The sequence below is a fragment of the Misgurnus anguillicaudatus genome, chromosome 6 (assembly GCF_027580225.2).
Source record: "Misgurnus anguillicaudatus chromosome 6, ASM2758022v2, whole genome shotgun sequence".
NCBI classification, from domain to species: Eukaryota; Metazoa; Chordata; class Actinopteri; order Cypriniformes; family Cobitidae; genus Misgurnus; species Misgurnus anguillicaudatus.
In genome coordinates, this window is record NC_073342.2 from 12,861,259 (window position 1) to 12,880,588 (window position 19,330).

Below are 19,330 nucleotides of genomic sequence, written 5' to 3' on the forward strand. Positions count from 1 at the left end.
AATTTCAGACACATTCTAGGCATATGTGAGACTTATATTACATCTTGTAAAAATGGACATAATGGGTGCCCTTCTATAGGTCTTTAATTTAAAATCTCGCAGTTTGTTCACACTAAGAGGTTTTGTGGATCCATATTAATCCTGAATGCATCATGCACATTTCCTATCATTCCTAATTCATCTTTAAAACATCTTGTATGTTCAGGTCAAGCTGTCAGGATCTCATCTCACTCCTCAGTGTTACTGCTTTATCACATATGTACAGGTGCGTATGGCAGTACTTCTCTTCTGCTTTATTCACACCTTCACCTCTGTCTCAAAGACATTATTTAACGTTCCTTATGTACAGAGTGGAGAGCTGACAGCAGGAGGATCAGAGAAGACCAAGAAGAAGAAAAAAGAAGATGAGGCCGTAGCGGCTGCTTCAGTAAGAACTAGTGTACTGTACTCCTTGTGTTGATAATGTAATACCATCAAGTTAAAGAACAAAACATTAAGTCAAATTTGTTTTATTCTCAAGGCTAAAGTTCTTCGTGAAACTAAAGCCATACCAAACCTCATTTTCAACATTGAACAGTATGAGAAATTTCTTATCCTTCTCTCCAAGAAGTCAAAGGTAATTGCTTTTTAAATTATTATTAATCCTCGGCTATATGCACAGCATACATATAATTGTAAGATGAAGGCACTTCTGTGAATGTCAATGCCTGTGTCGCCCTCTACAGGTCAATCTGATGCAGTACATGAAGCTCAGCACCTCCAGAGACTTCAGAATTAACACCGCCACCCTGGAAGCTGCACTGCAGGAACAAGAGCAGGATCAAAGCCAGCAGGTGTGTGTTTGGTTAAATGCATTATTGATGCCACACATCAGTGCGTTCGGTTTTTGCTCTCAGTGACGCTCCTTTTCATTTCAGACTGAAAGTTCACAGGCTTCAGAGGGAACCCAGGCACCCAAGAAGAAGAGGAGGAAGCAGTGAGATAAGACGATATCACTGAAAGACCTTCCTTTGCACTTTCACACTTTTTTTTTGTTCAGCCAGCCATTCCAGACAGTTTGAGACGTCTGTTCATCCGTCGTTTTATCTTACAGATGTGCTGGTTTTTGTTTTCCGTCGTTTTTCTTTGGCTAAAGATCCTTTGGTGATCTCTATAATCTGGTAGATATCTAAGGCCTCACCTGTTTGTATAAAAAATGCATTTTATGTTCAAGTTAACAAGTTAAGATACGCCCAAATATCATTTCATTAATACATTTTATCGCTGCTATAATCTTAATAAACAAATGCCTATATGTGGTCTGGTGACTTTCTTGACCTGGTTGAATGCATAATAAAAGCATTTCTGCATCCATCTTTTAAGATGTCTACGTAATAATGCTTTTATTGAAACCAGTGTTTCGTTTCTTTCACGTTTGGCTGTGTAAAAAGCCTTTTAGTCTCACCTTGTGGTAGTCCGTATCTTTTCTCCACTCCTGTGGGGTTCGATGGAGTCACGCAATCCATGGTGACCTCCTTTCGTAAGCACTTATCGATATCCACAGTACTAAAGAAAGCCACTGATTGGGGCAGATCCTTCATTCCCACTTTATAAGCAAACATACACCTGAAGACATTCAGAGCAATGGGTTCAGGTCTTGACTTTACAAAAGAAACAAGATGTGTAAAGCTAGGGCCACACCAAAATATTTTTTAAATGTGAGAGACCACAAACATGAAGAAAAAAAAATCTACGATTTGCCAGTTTTATTCTTATAGTGTGTGGATTGCCACTATGTGGTCATGATAGCACACCATCAGATTCCTTTCACATAAGTTCACAAACAGCGCAAGTCCAGACGGAGAACAAAGAAAAATCCCCTGATGTCTTTTGTGGTCAAACGTGACTTACTTATTCATTTAGCTGACGCTTTTATCCAAAGCAACTTACAATTGTTATGTATGTCAGAGGTCGCACGCCTCTGGAGCAACTATGGGCTAAGTGTCTTGCTCAGGGACACAACGGTGTGGATTCGACAGGCATAAAGAAATGTCATTAATACCGTGGACTACATTTTACATGTCTATCTCACTTCGGTCTGTGCCATGACACTGGTTATGGTTTCATCAGCTCGCTTTCTGATTGGGTACCGTTTTTTTTACGTGACAATCTACAATATACAACAGAATCTCAGATCGTAAATATTCAACATATATTTAATTTTTACTATTTGCGATCGGAGCACTTCCGAGTAGAGGTATTCTCAGGTCCAAAGAAATGTACCCGACTTGAAATGACCCAAATCATTTTTGACCCTATCCCGAATATATATTTTTTAAAGAAATACCCGAGACAAACCTGAGAAAATTAGAGTCTGACCCGAACCAGTGGGGATTTTTTTTTACCCAAATGTAAACGGCACCAGCTTGTGTGCAGTCTGCATCCCGCACACACCAGTCAGACAGAGAGAAACCCTGTTGGCATCGCATCTAATTTGGCCCGCTGCTCCATTTATTTTTCTTTGTTATCTGATGACGAAAACGTAAAAATGTGCATTCAAAAACATACGAGAGAGTTTGGGTCTTCTTGGGTCGTTTAGCAAAAACACGTTCATTTTAAATTACCCCAGACACGATGCCGCTATTATTATACCCAACCTGTGTCCAAGGCACACGTGATACTTTTAGACCCAAACCAGATCTAAGTGGACCGGTGAAGACCTCTACTTCCCAGCAGATTCAGATGCTCTTAACACACCGCGCTAGAGCTGCACAATTAATCGTTAAAAGATCGTAATCTCGATTCAACCCCCCAAACGATCTTAATCCAGCATTTCGACGATTCAGGTAATTATATTTTTAAGGAGGAAAGACGAAGTCTCATCAGTTCTCTCGACAACACGCAATCACAGTGGCCGCGATGACGTCTTGACGTCACATTTATTATTGCGCAAGCCAGATGTGCTTTCGCTGAGAATTTAGACAGAAAGAAACAGAAACTAAAGAGAATGAGTGAGGCAGAGCAATGCGCAGGTACGTCCGACAAGAACCTTGACGTTGTTTTAGTACCAAAAAAGAGGATCTTATTTAGGGTGGCCATTCGTGCCAGTTCCGCCGGACACGTCCCGAACATGTTTTCGGGTTCGTTCTCCGGAAGTCGCGTTGCTCGACCGCATACGTCATCAATGTTTAATATTTCGGGATTAATTTCAGAAAAGCAACCGTTACATTTCAAGGTAAGAATGAAACTAGAATGAATGTATGTCTTAAAAGAAATAAATCTTAATTTTACTAGTGTATTTTAACTGAAATTTGAGAACCTCGATGATGTATGCGGTCGAGCAACGCGACTTCCGGAGAACGAACCCAAAAACATGTTCGGGACGTGTCCGGCGGAACTGGCACGAATGGCCACCCTAATCTTATTCCGGCTCTTATCCCTTCTGAAAGGGTTTTTAGCAGAGGGGGATACATTGGCTGCGTCCAAATAACCACACTTGCTGTCTTTGCACTTGACTCCTTACATTATGTTTTTCTGTATTTGGCCCAAGTGTAGTGGGCGTGAAGATTAAGGTTACATGTAGATTTATTCACGTGATGGACGTTCACGCCGCAAGCGAGAGCATCAAAAAACGCTCAAATACATTCTCTGGAATCCTCTCAAGCAGAGGTTTCTGCCTTCCGATTGGTTGCCGCAGAACGCTTCCGCCTTGCGACTGTTTGTCGCGGTTACCATAAAGTAATAAAAAATCTGATACGATAATCGGTTCAACCACAAAGACGATCACAACTTTATCTAGGATTGTGTGTAAGGGGGAAAACAGCCCAAATTTAGGCCAATTATCTTTTGGTGTGCACCTGGCTTAAGGAGTACTGTAGGAGGATTTTTACCTGGTCAGCAGGTTTGTTATCTGTAGTGCCAGTGCAGCTCTGTAGCGATCCTCACTGCGCACCAGGTAACGCACCTCATCGTGTATGCTGATGCAGAAGCGCCCGTCAATGTTGTGTTCCTCGAATAGCCACCGCATGGCCACCAGCAAGAGATGAAGGTAGTCAACGGCGGAACTCTGCACCACCCAGTTCACCCTGCTGGTTATGAACTAAAACATAATACAGGTAATGCAAATGATATAAAAACATATATTTATAAAAACAAGCATTGCATTATTTATGATAACGCAGGTACACTCATTAAATTTTTATTCTTTGCTTGCTCTGTTTTAATATATTGTCTAAGACAATATGTCTGGCAAATTTTGGCTCTGAACCATCTTCTCAAGGATTTATTGCAATTATAGCCAAGTATGCTTGTTTTGAGCTGGAACTGAGATCTACAGGACACTGGCCCTTCAATACAGGAGCTGACTAACTTTAAGCATTCTCAGTATAATCGAGTTTAAATATCAAAACTTATGGGCAAATAAAGTGTGGAAATGTCCTCGAAACACATTCTTCCTTACCTCATCTTTAACAGCAGAAGGTTCCAAAGCTCTGGAGATCTTGCAGCCCAGTACTGGAGTTGCTGGTTCATCAGAATGGGCGATATTTTCTAATTTATTAAACATCTCTGACTCCGTGCCCCCGCCCCACGCCCGCTTCCCTACGATATCCCATTTCCTCTTCCTGCGGGTACTACAGGTATCAAAAGAGTAACGCATTAACATCTCACAGGAACACAAACCAGCAAAGAAAAGGAGATCATCTGACCTTTGAGCTGCAAGTTTTGAGATCCTGCGCAGCTCCTGCAGTGAGATGGCACCATCTTCATCACTTTCCACCTCTATGTTCAACTCGTTCACCAACCACTCACCTTCCTCCGACAGGTAATACCTACAAACACTCAATGGTTATGATCTGGTAATCCGATGACCAGCAAAAGAAGATCCACGCAAACATCACACTACACATTTCATTCCATTGCCATTCATACGTGTGTTTCAGACCAGACTTGTGCACATTTTGTTGCGTACCAAAGTTCAAGTATGGATTTCACGTGGAGAAAACTGGTGACCTTTCTCTCTACTGAATAGCAAAGATGGATGAAGCACTCCATGCAGGTATTCAGTGTAGTGTAGTGTAACTGCCCCAATAGAAATAAGCATCTGAACGGTTTACCTGCGCAGTCCTTTAGTAAGGGCATACATCTGTCGAGCTTTGCTTCCTGCTTCCTGTTGGCTCAAGCGATGGTTAAACTGCATGAGCAGTCGCTCGGCAAACGGCTGTCCGGCCCCATAAATCCTGCCGTAGTTGAAGACCTTGGCATGCTCGCGGCTGATACCGACAGCATCCGCGGTGCGGCTGTGCAGGTCCGTGCCGTCACTCTTCTTTCCCTGGAGCGTCATCCATCCGAATGCAGTGCAGCCTTAAAATGAGATGTGAAAGTTGTAATATTGTTTATTACTGTAATATAGAGTAGTTCACATCGTTCGGCTTACTGTAGTTAAACAATGAGCTAAGATTTTAACAATAAGCAATTCAGATAGCAATTTCTGACTTTGTCATGCACTTTCATTAGTAATAATACCATGCATCCCAGCAAAGTGAGCTTCGCCCAGCAGGGCAGCAATCCACAACTCTTGTGAGTCCACATCTGCTCCTACCAGATGATAACCAGGTGGCACCTGCACCAATGCCTTTAGTTCACTGCCCACGCGATCTTTCTGTACATATAGATATTAAACACAAAGACAGATGAGATAAATATGCAATAGTTGCAAACTTTTCATTAAGAAACATCTGTCAATACCTAATTCACTTCATTATGTGAAAAGTTTAATATCTATGTTATTTAACAGTTGTGATCAAGAATGATATTAGAAGAATATCATAGCATTTCAGAGTCTCTTTAAACAAACATTAATTCCATTCTTTCCAATAAATAGGTTTACTTTAAAGGTGCAATGTGGGACTTTTTAGCGGCATCTAGCAGTGAGATTGTGAATCCCAACCCAATGGCTCAGTCCACAGCTCACCCCTCCCTTTCGAAACGCATAGTGAAGCTACAGTAGCCACCACAGGACAATAATGTCATCGTCTAAGACAACACAGTGACAAAACGCCCTCTATAGAGCAGTTTATCCATTTAGGGCTATTGTAGAAACATGATGGCGACTTTCATGTAAGGGGACCCGAGGTGTTTGTAGATTAAAATGTCTCATTCTAAAGTAATAAAAACAATACAGTTTATTACGTAAGGTCTTTATAGACCACTGATAATATAGTTATGTTTATATATTGCATTTCTTGTAAGAAACCTTTCTAAAAGTTACACAATGCACTTTTAACTGATAATAATTGTGGATATCATACCCGAGCATTGCTGGCAGTCAGCCACGTCGGCTCTACGGCTCTGCGTGTGACCGTTCCAGCCGTGATGACCTGAGGTAAAATAGCTCCATATTGTGCTTCAACATCGTAATCATCATGTGTGCTGACAGTGAAAAGTTAGGGTCAAACGCATATGGTGATTAAAAACATTAAGATGTATTAGATACTACCAACATACGTGCTGACAGTGCGTGGTAGCTCTCTTCGCCGAAGCCATACAACCATTTGGGAGCTGCAGAGACAAAATACATTTTAGATCATGCTATAAACATTTCATCATTAAAAGGAATGGATCACTTTATATCATATGTTTTTTCAAACCCATATGACCTTCAGTCTTTTGTGTATGACAAAATATGTTAGGTGAAATGTTAGAGATGGAAAGCCTCACTCAGGGTTCCCACTCTTTTCTTGAAAAGATTTTCCAGGACGTTTCCAGGACATTTTCAGGACATTTTCAGCTGCTACAGTGTGAGTCAAGTTATCACAACTTAAACTTTTCCTTTCACTCAGTTTTGAATTTGCTCTGTCTTCCTGACATCGTCACTAACTCCTGCCTATAAAGGACAACAGAAATTTGAAAGTCTAAAACTACTTATATTGACTGATTACTGAAATTAGGCCTACTTTTCATACCTTAGCATTTTCATATCTTTCATATTCTATTAGGGGTGTGACGAGGCACTTAATCCACGAGACGAGACACGAGGTTGAGACGAGATTTTTATTTTATTTTTAAGAAATTCTCAATGATAAAATAAATGAATGGGGAAACTGAAATCACATTATTTTGAAATGTTTTAACTAATCTAGGACTGTCCCTAACAATTATTTTGCTAATTGATAATGAAGTCATTTGATATTTTTGGTAATAAAATAACAACCTTTAACATTACATAATAATGACAATGCAATAATAATTCGTCCAAATAAAGTATCAAAACTAGTAAACACATTTATATAGCCTAAAAAAACAGAATTATGTACTATAACAAATGCCTACAGGGGGCGGTAAATGACCCACTTCAGTTACTTTAATTTTAAACGGATGCTTTTAGCCAAACAACGTTTAAATCCATTTAAATCTTTAATATTTGTCCAATTCTTTACAGTAGAAATGATACAGTCACTGTTATTATTGAGCAAGATTTAAAAAGCAAACGCAGTAAAAGACAGAATATAAAGGGCGATTTATAGTCGTGCGTAGCTCTGCGTAGCCTGACGCGCACCTCACAAAATTTCTAACAGCGCGTCGGCTCTACGCGGACCGTAAGCGCTGTGATTGGTCCACCAGAACCCCTCCCGTCAGGTAAAAAAACTGCGTCATAGGTATTTCCGTTTGATACGGTGAAAACAAAGATGAGCCAAGTTGAGGAGTGATTTAACTCAAACTGAAACATAAGTCGCTGTTTATTTACTTCCATCATTGCTGGTCTTCTCAAATTATACACAACAAGTTGCTATTTCTTCTTCGTTTGTGGGTTTACTTGCTTAGCTTCTTCTTCTGTGACGACTTCTGCTGCTACTGTGGTTACACGCGTGATTACTGCCAACCAGCGGTTTCGCATGTGTTTGCACGTCGACGCGGACGGCGACGCACAACTATAAATGAAAACCGACGCGGAACCTACGCCGTCGCTGCTACGCCGTAGGACCTACGCACGACTATAAATCGCCCTTTATGCATTTAATTTATGACGTATGCAGTCTACAAATGCAACCTCTGGATGCAGCATTTTGTATAAGAAACGGCCAGCATTTGACCTCCCCGAGAAATCTTGTGACATAATTAATTTCGCGATACATATTTAATCGCACGAGATCTCGTCACACCCCTATATTTTATGCATTATACTTACTGTACAGAACACATTATTTTTTCACTTAGACTTCGACTCGAATGCTTTCACAGTGAATCCTTACGTGTAACGGTTCACATTTACCAAAAGCTGGCAGGTACACACACACGTACACACACACGTACACACACACGTACACACACACGTACACACACACACATTACCTTTTTAAGCCCAACTGCAGCAAATGGGGAACGGGGTACAGAGAGTGAGGCAGAGCAGTGCCATTGAGTAGAGCGGTGCTGAGGCAGAGGGGAGGAGGAGAGGGACGGGAATGTTACGTTGTAGGTTCAGTAGACTTGTTATTCTCTGCTTTTCTACAATGATTAGCTGAAACTGCTTTACCACGCTGCTGAATCGTGTTGTCAGACAGGAGTACCGCACGTGCATATTTGCCACAGAACTCACATGTCCGTAGTTTAGAGGAGCAAGTCCTACCAGCGTACTATGTCGTCAAATTGCGCACTTGCTACGCAAACGCGTACATTGGCAGGTATGTGTCACGTGGGGCGGTGTGCTGGCTACATGCGGAAATGAAGGAAGAAAGCGCTCCAGCCCAATATTACACGTTAAAGGCAGGTCAAAACAGACATTCATGCATAACATTTTTAACCCGTTTGCGTTCATCCTACCAGGAGGGAAAATAATTTTCCAGGACAACGCAAGCGTTTCCAGGACATTTGACGTTTCCCCCCATTTTTTATGTGTTTTCCAGTACTGGAAAATTGGTCTTTCATTTTCCAGGTTTTCCAGGTTTTCCAGGACGCGTGGGAACCCTGCTCACTTTCACTGAGCAAAATCTATATTGTTTGTAGTTTTTTTTTTTTTCATATTTCAGTATTTTCTTACAGAGTTCCATAGAAGAAAATCTGTATCAGCATGTAAATGACTAAATATTTAATTTTGGGTGAGCTACCCATTTAAAGGGACACTGATATTATGATGCAATGACATTATGCAGTGCCCTGCTATTAAAAGTTAACAAGGGACTATTTCCGGGTGCTGCGTAATATCATTGCATGTTACAGCAGCAAAGTCCTTGATTTTTACGCCAGAATGAGAGTTGCGATTTTCTAGGCCGATATGGCCAGGAACTATACTTTTAATTTTCCGTCAGTCTTAGTACAAGATGTAACTACAGAAGAGTCAAGTTTTAAATAGGAAAAATATCGAAACTCTTTGGTTATTTTTGAGCGCGATGCTAATGGTCTAATCAGATTCAATGGATTATGCTAAGCTATGCTAAAAGTGCTAGCGCCAGACCTGGAGATCAGCTGAATGGATTCCAAAACAGTAAAAATCAAATGATTAACTCTAGGGGAGCTGGAAAATAAGCACATTTTCAAAAAAAGTGGAGTGTCCCTTTAAGACTGCTGAAGCACATGCACATAAGGACAGTTAACTTGAAGAAAACTTAAACCTGATGCGTTTCTGAGCATTCCTCCAGAACGAGATCATCTTGTTGATCTCCAGGGCCCGTGTGCCAATCGAGCCCCCCCGCCTCGCCTGAAGCGTGCCGTCCTCCATCTTGGACAGGAAGTCTTTAGAGAACGGGCTTCCCACGTTGTTTTCATTCCCGTCCTGTGAAATTATACATTTTTGATAAAAGACTAATATGAATTTGATTGTATGAGCTTTAAGAGAAGAGGTGTTGAAAATTAGTTAAGCACCTTATGAGGAAGTTTAAAAAACCAACAGCCAGGGATGTTGACATCACTGTATGGTCCGTTTCCATTATGATAAGGGCATTCGCTATTTCCATTTTTAACAATCTAAGGAGCAAAAAATACTGTTATTTTAGAAATGTCAAAATTTTTAATAATGTTAATATGTTAAACAATATACGGTAATACATTTTTTTATTTTAAAATATGTCGAATAATAATAATAATAGAGTTTTTGATTTAATAAAGTGAACTATAATAAACTGAATTGTAGTTATATATTATAGTAATTATTACACTTTGTTAATGTATTCTATGGTATCAGTGAATTGATAAACTTTTGTAAATACTGTGGTGTACTTTAATATTTACAATAGTAAATTGTAATATATTGTCATATTAGAACACTTTGTTAATGTATACTATAGTACTCTATCAACTACAGCGAATTAATAAACTCTGTAAATATTGAGGTAAATACTGTAGTGTACTGTAAACTGTACTATATACTGCAAACTGAGAAACTCTTATAAATCATGTAGTGTTTACAATGATAATTTTACAAGAAAAAATAATGCAGTTTACTACAGTAAATAGCCAACTATGCTATAGTATTTATTTCTGTATGTTGTCCTAACCTTTAACCTCTTGGGTGGGGATGCTGTCCTCGGCACTTCATCATCTGATACCTCCAAACGACTCATTTCTTCAACCTACACACAGATAAGGAAATCATTTCTAAAATCGAACACAAAAAGCCCCTATTCACAGAACATTTTCTCAATATCACCCCTAAAACCAGTATCATTTTTGTAAGCTGTACTTACCTTCTGCCATACGGCGCTATCCTTCAACATGATGTCATCCGAATACCAGCAGTCCTGACTCTGTGTCTGTTCCTTTCCTTTACTCTCACAGTATTCTTTATAGACTTTCTCAATTGATCTATAAAACACCACAACCACAAACATGCTAGCTGCTTTCGATTTAAAGTTCAGATTACAAGAAATATGCCTAAAATAATCATTATGCTTATAATAAGCATATCATCCAGTTTATCCTTTATTTTACCTGTAAGGACATACAGGTCCCTCACTGTCTTCTGAAATCTCCAGGTTATCTTTGCGTCCCGGTACCAGGTAACCCCAGCCGTGCTTGCTGGAGTAATGTAGAGGATAGCCGTCCCAGGTGAGGCCCATGAGTTTGGGTGTGACCCTCATCTGTACGCTGATCAGACTGGCTACAGGACTCCAATCGTTCTCTTCAGACATCTTCACAGACAGCTTACGGTACCATCTGTCAAAAGCAACAAATTAATGCAAAATAAAGTGTTTCGTTTTTAATCTATGGGGTGATTCTTACCCAGGGCGGGCAGGTAACTGCTGTATCCTACTGGCGGTCTCATTTACTTTCTCGACTAATCCTTTACCGGGGTGTAAAGCATTCGCCTCCTCTTCTGAAGAAGGACCGGGGTCTTTTGCTGGGGATGCTGACGTTTCTGATCCCTTTTTGGCTTTTTTCTTAGTCGCAGGGATTTTCTTCTGCTTAACTTTCCAATCTAAATCCCATAGCCAAGGATCGTCTTTGTATCTGAACAGCAAACCAAACCAATAAATACCAAACATTTTATTAATCCTGTTTGTGTACCGAGTGTAAATACTAGACGCTTTAAAAAATAGATGATGCAAGCGTGACGTCAAAAAAAAAAAAAAACGGATAAAGGCATCAAATCGAAATTTGGCATCAAGATCTGCAGTGTAAATCCAGCCTAAAAGTTTTAAGTGTGCCTCTGGTGTAATATTAGCAGAATTGGGTCTTCTTGGGTAATTTAAAGTAAATGTGCATATGCCGAATGGACTCAATTGACCCAAAATATCTTGCGTGTGTGCATCAAGTCCTTTTCCAACCCCTCCTCTGTTTGCCAAGACCGCTTGCGATATATAGTGGCTGGCGGTAGGTTATTTTCATTGAACCAGACTTGTCAATCAATTTTGAATGCCCATTTTAGCGGTTACCTTGGTGTGGTCGTCAAACAACAAATGAAAATTAATGTTGACCTCTAATTTTGACTCAATGTGCATTGACTACATAAATAATGACTAGTTCTTACTTACCGATCGTCTTCCAATAACTGGCAGGCATCGTCGGCCAAATTCATCAATGACTTCTTCATCTCCCTCTGCAGCACTTCATAAGTCTCCTGAGCATCTTCCAAGTACCGCCCCCAGTTCTGATTGACAGGAAGGTAGCACATGCCCATTTCTAGCATACCTGCCAGTGTCACTGGGTGAGGACACCTAGAGATATACAAATTGATTTAAGTAACAGATCCTTGAATGATAAAATGTAAAATTGATGCAGAATTGTGGGCGGGGTTATGTAAATGAAGGTTCATACCGCTCTAAAAACAAAGGCAGCTGCTGAGTGAAGACCTCATGGGTGGCCAGAACATCAAAAGCACAATACTGCATCAGCTCCTAAAGCAAAAACAAAATTGTGCAATTGGCAGATGCTTTTATCCAAAGTGACTTACAGTGCATTACATTTTTTATTGGTACGTGTTCCTCGGATTAAACCCACAAACTTTGTGAGCTACAGGAACATACCGATAAAAACTACATACATCAAATACAACCTTGCATCACCCTGCTCACCTGAAAGTTGGTCTTCACATCAGACATGCTGCCCTTCACGAAAATATCTCGAGCTTCTTTCTTCAACGGCTCTCCCCCCACGTAGAGGGCGTGAACATCAACAAGGTTATTAATGCTGCTGATATCAACCCATTCCCATGATCCAATCTGCAACATTACAAGACACATATATACACATCTAATGAAAAAAAAACTGTATTGAACAACATTTTGTTAAGTAATGCAAGTTAATTTACAATGACCTACAATTTTTAATATTTCATTTTTGATAAAGTTGAATCTATATATAGGAAACTTATCTATATGCCATGTTAGGTAAAAGGTAAAGTGCATGATGTCTTAAGTGTTAAAATTCCCAGAGACACCTATAAACTGTGCTAGCGAAACATTGCTGATGGGTTTGCACAAACCTTTGGACCCTCCGGACGCCGCCCGAGTCGCTTCATGTGCTCCTTAACTTCCTGCAGACCTTTTCTCTTGCCGTACTTGCTAGCCATCCAGAGAGAGCGCTGAAATCCTGTCAACCCTGAGATAGCCATGTGGAGACTCATAGTGTCCAGAAATCGCAACTTGGAGCCCTGCGGGGTCGACACACACATTAACGTTGTGTAAGGTATGTACTGTGCAGGATCATAACAAACAATTAAATAAGTAACATACCTTTAGCAAGTACTGCTCTTTAATGTGCGCCCGATCAAAGCTCACATTGTGTCCAACCACAAGCCTCTCCTGCCACTCGCCGCCTGGTGGTCTGATGGAGTTTGCAGGCGTCTCCAAAGGAATAAGATCGGCCAGCGTGAGCTGATTGGACCAGGTGTTTCTGTCCTCTATCAACCTCTTACTGCACCACGAGTACCTGAAGAAACCAACACACACACACACACACACACTATAATTATTGCAATAATGTTGATCCAAGAACATGTCCTGCTTGTTGAATTCCCATCCACCCACCAGGCATCAGGAGATACCGCCACAGCCAGCGTGGGAAAATGTCCCTCCTCCATACAGACTTCCACATCAAACACAAGCGCATTCTCACGTGGGAAATCCACCCTGTTGCGTTCTCCATCTTCTCCATATCTCGTCCAGCCCAGTTCCCAAGCCCATTCCTTGGGCATGTCTGGCAGCCGTGCGCCCTGAAGCTGACTGGCTGCATCCAGGTAAGGAAGGCTCTGCTTTTGGGCAAGGGTGCGAAAGTGTCCGTCAATGTCATCACCGTACATGTGGGGTAATTTGAGTTCTACGTCAGGTAACAGCTCTGCGTCTTTCCCCCAGAGTTTATGTTGCTCCAGATGTTTGATGCTGCGCTCGATGTCCTCTTCTGTGTACTCCTGCTTCTGGCCTCGAAAGATTTGCTCCTGCAGGTTCCTGGAGAGCATCTGGATGTTGAGCGGGTTCAGACGAGTCTGGTCTGAGCCTTGATGGGTTTTGGGTCTCACTGAGGTGGAAGAGCACCTCACCCCGAAGGTGTGCCATCGGTAACGTGATATCAGACGATGCATCATCCCAGAATCTTGAAAGATCTCTCACATTATTAGCTGATCCTGGTATATGAAAATCAAAAACACGTACGTATATAATTTTTACTGCAGATAAATAAAACAACACATCAAATGACAAAAATATCCACTGCTTCTTTTGATAAAGCGATGGTTGTATCCTTTAATGCAAGCATAATATCAAATTCCATATGCTGGTTTGTCATTATCACAATATGAATTGAAAGAAGAACGTACCTGTTTAACCGCCGCTGGATAAATAGACCTCTGGCGAGCTACACATGATAACTTAAATGCAAGTTACCGTTATGGTTAAAAGTGTGGAAAAGAATGCAACCTGACATTCAAAACAATCATAAGATACATCGCACATGGATGTCCTCTCGAAGAAACCCGAACGCGCTTCTTCTTCGGCCGTTTCTCAATCCGAAGGCTGCAGCCTCCGGAGGTCATATAAGGAAGGCTGCATACGTCATCAAGGTTTGTATATTAAGATAACTGAGCATTACATTCGCAAATCAATAAGTATTTCACAACAATTTACGATTAACTAAGAATAACAGTCAGTTTTATAATCGTTAATATTCTAAAATAAGACATGCAGCCTACAAATGCTACCTCCGGAGGCTGCAGCCTTCGGATTGAGAACGGCCTTTTTCTTCTTCTTCGTGCTTTATTGGTGGTTCGCAGTCTTGGGTAGAGCATTATCGCCATCTATCGTGGGCAATGAATCAGGAGTCTTCAAACTTGCTGCGTGTTTCAGCTCCTCCATTTAAAGCCACAATATTTTACAATATTTCTATTATGTTCCACTGTTCCTCTGACTCTATGCACTGACGAATTAAGACCTGCATGACCCTTATGATCTTAATTTTGGAATAACACCCTGGTCTACATAAACTCTTTATTGAATGAAGATGTTTTACTATTTATCTCCATGTCTATATTCTCTTTTGCCATGGCTTGCTTTTTATTCCCTGATACTACAGTATGCGCTGGAACCCACAAAAACTGAACTGATCTTATTTGTCTGTTGCATCATATGTTAAACATTTCTAAAACAGAATCTTGCCGAACGTGCTTCTATTGCACATCTTGTCTTATAGCGACATCTAGTTGTGTGGTTGAAAACTACCCTGTCACGTTAGCTTATTACCGTTAAATGAACATTGGACATGTTTGTTTGTTTGTTTGTTTGTTTGTTTTTTGTTGTTTTCTTATCCATTTATTAATTGACTTATTTATTTTAATGAACGTACGGAGCACATTTGATATATTGCACAAAGTCGCTAGAAAAAATTGGAACGCATTAACGTTATTGTTTGGAAATAGTTTACGCCGCTTAAAAGCCAAAGCGCATACTATAGCGGTAAATTATAGTAGTTTAGCCTTCCGATCCTTCTTATTGTTGTCCGAGCAAATAGTTGATTTAGTGTTCTTTGTGGATGGATATAAAGTCTCCGAACATTTTATTGAATAAAATGAAAAATCACATCGTCTCACAGATTCAACAGGACATCAATACGAGGTGACATTTCAAGGTGCATGATGTGGGCCTCGTGGCCTAATGGATAAGGCGTCTGACTTCGGATCAGAAGATTGCAGGTTCGAGTCCTGCCGGGGTCGTAACTTTTCTTTTTATTAAAGAAAATGTGCTTTGGTTGTTTAGAAAGCAATTCATAGATACAAATAATATTGTTGTCTGAAATGTGAAAACGTTACCGTTACCTAGTAAATATTAAAATAAAAATCTGTCGACGTCTTAAAATGAAATACATTTTTATTACCATTTATTTAAGATGGTATATGCCAAAAGAGAAGAAAGTATAAGTATTTTATATAAGACACGTGTAGTTTTAAAATATTTGTTAACATTTCTGTAAAGGTTTTTATTAAAAACTTCCTCTGCCAGTGTATAGTTTATTATTACCACAAGAGGGCGATATAGCTTCATAAGGCAACACATGAACATTATAGTGTATGATAGTTAGGCCATATAGCCTAAAAAGGATACATTTCATAAATATCTTATGCTTTTTGTTTAAAGATTACAATATTAAATAAACATAAAACACGTTTGTTTTTATTAAAGAAAAAAACTTTTGTGTGTCTCTCACAAATATGCAGGGCTGTTGTTTGTGGTCTTAATTTTATATAAAAAAATACCATAAAACATAGGATATAAGATTTTATACAAACAAACAAACATTAAACAAAACGTATGCATTTAAACAAGAATCAACAGAAAATTAAAATACAAAAACTGAATCATAGATACTTGAACAAGTAAGTTTACACTACAGATTTGCAGATGAATCTGCTAAATGAATTAATAATAAAAATAATATAAAAAAAATAAAAATAAATAAATTAACTAAATTAAATACGATGAAAGCCAATATAAAAGATGTATAATGACTAAGTGTTTAAGCTAATAATGGATAAAATTATTACAAATTATTAAATAATAATAATTGTAAAAGTAAACAACACAGACATAGAAAATACACCTATACATTTCAGTAATAAAAATACATTTTCAGTATTTAAACTGATTTGTTTGTTTGTTTCCCCTCTTTGCCAGGCACTGTACCTTTATGTCATGATGGTAAAGTCGTTCATGTGTCTTTATAATGGCATTTTAAAAAATTTAAGGAAAGGCTTGATTAAAACATCAGCTGTCTCTTTAAAAAAACAAATTAAATTCATTGACCCAGTGTTCACATTATAGAAGTTATAAAGCATTTAATGATTTCTTTCTTTAAGATTCAAGTCTCCAGGTAATTATAATAAACATCACTTCATTCTATTAATCTATTAAGACCCACAAGAATTAGGATGCATACATGTAGCTATTTTATATATTTGTATATTTATTCGTCCGTCTATCTCCAGTAATGCGGGTTCAGATTAGGTAAATGTTCTTTCTTTTCTTGTCTGTGCAGCCCAAGAAGCCAGCTGAAAAGAAATTGCTTTTCTCCGTGAATGAAAGAGCCCTTGTTAGATCAGACCCTTAATTTTGCCAAGTCTGAAGCTTAAAGAAAAGAAGGGAGGGAAGTTTGTCTGTGTGTGTAACTGAGAGAGACAGAAAGTGAGAGAGAGATATGAAGGCATGCCTTTAGAGGGGGTTGCGTCTTAAACAAACGTCTGTTAGATTCAGCGAAAGGAACCTGAGGGGGGTGAGGATACATTAAATCATCATGTTTAGGAGCTTAGGCACGACTCTGGTGGCTGAAAGGACTGTCCGGGCCTTCACTGATGCTATTCATGTTTAGGGGAAGGAGGTCAAAGGGTCGGCGGGGTTCACAGGCTCCAGCTCTATTGGTATGCAAACGTGTTGTGTGCATATGTCCTTACAAACAGAAATCCAGCAAGTGAAAGAAATCAACTCTGTTGACCTACAGCTAATAAAGTTGATACAATGGTTGTAAAATTAAAATATTTGTCTTTCTGTTCTTATAGTCTAAAAGAAGGCCTATATAATGTAGATCCACTGATCAAACTGATTTTATTATGCATTTCCATATCTATCTATCTATCTATCTATCTATCTATCTATCTATCTATCTATCTATCTATCTATCTATCTATCTATCTATCTATCTATCTATCTATCTATCTATCTATCTCAAATGTAAATCTCACATTTTTTAAACAAATAGTTTCAGATTTTACAAATTATGACAAATGAATATTCAGATTTCATGCCCTTATTCAATTCGTTTTCATTTTCTTTTGTAATTTAATGATAAGTGTGTTTAGTGTCCACCTCTATAAATGATGATGGGTTCATTGAGCTCAGTGTCATCTCTTCTGACTGGTCACTGGGGAGAAAAAGGAAATCGCCACTCAATTAGCAGCCCTTGACCTGTCACTCTGAACTTTGACCTCCGTTGTTTAAGTCGGGTTTATTGTCCTCCAGGGAGCGACCGGTCGGTCTCTGTCCATCTGATCCATCAAGCATTTAGTCTGGTTTAAAGAAGTCAAGGTCATTACCGCTAAAGAACCAACCTCTTTCTGACCTATATTATATTTCCGTTTTGCCCGTATATAGGTAAAGGGCACGAGCACAGGAGGAAAACGTAAACACGGGCGGATTCATTTTAGCACGAATGTTTTCATTAAATATATTTTAATAAACAATTAAATAACATTTCGTTTTTTGGCAAATGATAATATAAATGTGTTTACAAAAGCAACGTCTACAATAAAACGTGATATTTAAAAATATATTTTTGACCATTTTAAAAAAAAATGTTTAGTGTCTTTATTTAAAGCGGATGTGGAGTTTTAAACGCCCAGTGTGTTTAAATAAGTCAGATTAAAATTTATCTTTAGGCTATTTCTTGGATAATTTTAGCCATATCACATTTGTTTATTATATTTTAAATTAATTTATATTAATTCAGTCATTCTTAATTACAATCTACCTTTTTATTAAACAGCTTATAAAAGTTCATCAGAACTGAATAATTGTGAATCTGTGATGCTACTGTTTAAATGTTTTTTAGTATAATTTTATGCAAAAAAAATTACATATATTACTAATAAATACATATTAAAAATATAGACATTTGGTAGCGTTTGTGATTTTTCTATAAAACCATCGTATTTCATTGAGTTTTAGGCCTATTCTATTTATTTTCATATCGCGTTTTTTCATAGGCCTGTGTAAATGCTACACGCCACACATTATTAAACATTTCCTTCATGCAAAATTACGAATCCTACTATAGAAAAACTTATCTCTTGAATATTGAGGTCTGGTTGCTTGGTAACCCTCAAACGTCAAAGGTGTCTCATTACAATTAATTGCGCATTGCTTACGTTGCTTAGTAACTATCCAACTGCAAAGATTTGCTTTTTGAATATTAAGTAGGTCTTGCTGACGTCGCCTTCCAATGTGAAGGCTTGACTCATACGTATTAAGTGACTATCCTTCACCATAGTAAATCTGTGGTAAACTCGTAGATGGAGATCTCAGCGTCTCGTCGTCACATCTCTTCCATTCAATGGCTAATTAACACTTTATACTAACCGGATTCATAGGTCACGAGAGACTCATAGGCATTCGTTTTATTAGAAAACCTAATATAAATGTAAAGAACACTGTCCTTCGTAGTATAATTTGGCTTTGCAATAAAATTAGTAGTGTATATAGTTTAGGGGTAAAAAACAGAGAAATCAAATTTCAGTCATTTTTGTAAATCATAATTACTATTTCTCATGGCAAACGTAATGAGCCCAATGTGTGCAGTTTTTTGCGTTTCTGTTCTTTCCGTTATTTTATGAATTTGGTTCATTTAAAATATTATATATATATACTTTTATAAAATGCTATTTATT

The 19,330-nt window shown here is 38.7% G+C and overlaps 2 protein-coding genes and 1 non-coding gene across 3 annotated transcripts in view; 2 read left to right on the plus strand and 1 right to left on the minus strand.

Annotated features, from left to right (window-relative positions):
• fanci (FA complementation group I) overlaps window positions 1–1,294 on the plus strand; it is a 21,531-nt gene extending 20,237 nt beyond the window's left edge. The window contains exons 33-37 of the mRNA XM_073868533.1: window positions 206–265; window positions 350–427; window positions 521–616; window positions 726–833; window positions 918–1,294. Coding sequence (XP_073724634.1) covers window positions 206–265; window positions 350–427; window positions 521–616; window positions 726–833; window positions 918–980 — 405 coding nt within the window. The 3' untranslated portion in view covers window positions 981–1,294. The remainder of the gene's footprint in view (window positions 1–205; window positions 266–349; window positions 428–520; window positions 617–725; window positions 834–917) is intronic.
• polg (polymerase (DNA directed), gamma) lies at window positions 494–14,410 on the minus strand. Its single transcript, XM_055192542.2, has 22 exons — window positions 14,222–14,410; window positions 13,437–14,029; window positions 13,143–13,338; window positions 12,893–13,060; window positions 12,483–12,629; window positions 12,226–12,305; window positions 11,943–12,125; window positions 11,191–11,418; window positions 10,900–11,124; window positions 10,656–10,773; window positions 10,467–10,541; window positions 9,835–9,936; window positions 9,585–9,745; window positions 6,484–6,537; window positions 6,288–6,405; window positions 5,503–5,638; window positions 5,094–5,340; window positions 4,686–4,808; window positions 4,439–4,610; window positions 3,870–4,078; window positions 1,445–1,605; window positions 494–1,180 (listed from the first exon to the last, which is right to left on the minus strand). The coding sequence occupies exons 2-22, from the start codon at window positions 13,988–13,990 to the stop codon at window positions 1,083–1,085; spliced, it is 3,555 nt and encodes a 1,184-aa protein (XP_055048517.2). The 5' UTR covers window positions 13,991–14,029; window positions 14,222–14,410; the 3' UTR covers window positions 494–1,082.
• Window positions 14,411–15,537: 1,127 nt separating this feature from the next.
• Window positions 15,538–15,610, plus strand: trnar-ucg (transfer RNA arginine (anticodon UCG)). Its single transcript has one exon. It is a non-coding gene; the product is annotated as a tRNA-Arg (tRNA).
• Window positions 15,611–19,330: the final 3,720 nt, after the last annotated feature.

Coding starts and splice junctions, on each gene's coding strand:
- polg (XM_055192542.2), bottom strand. CDS start 13,990: ATGATGCATCGTCTGATATCACGTTACCGATGGCACACCTTCGGGGTG. Junction 12,126..12,225: donor CTGCCTTTGTTTTTAGAGCG/GTATGAACCTTC, acceptor GTATATCTCTAG/GTGTCCTCACCCAGTGACAC. Junction 4,611..4,685: donor TCAAAACTTGCAGCTCAAAG/GTCAGATGATCT, acceptor TGATACCTGTAG/TACCCGCAGGAAGAGGAAAT.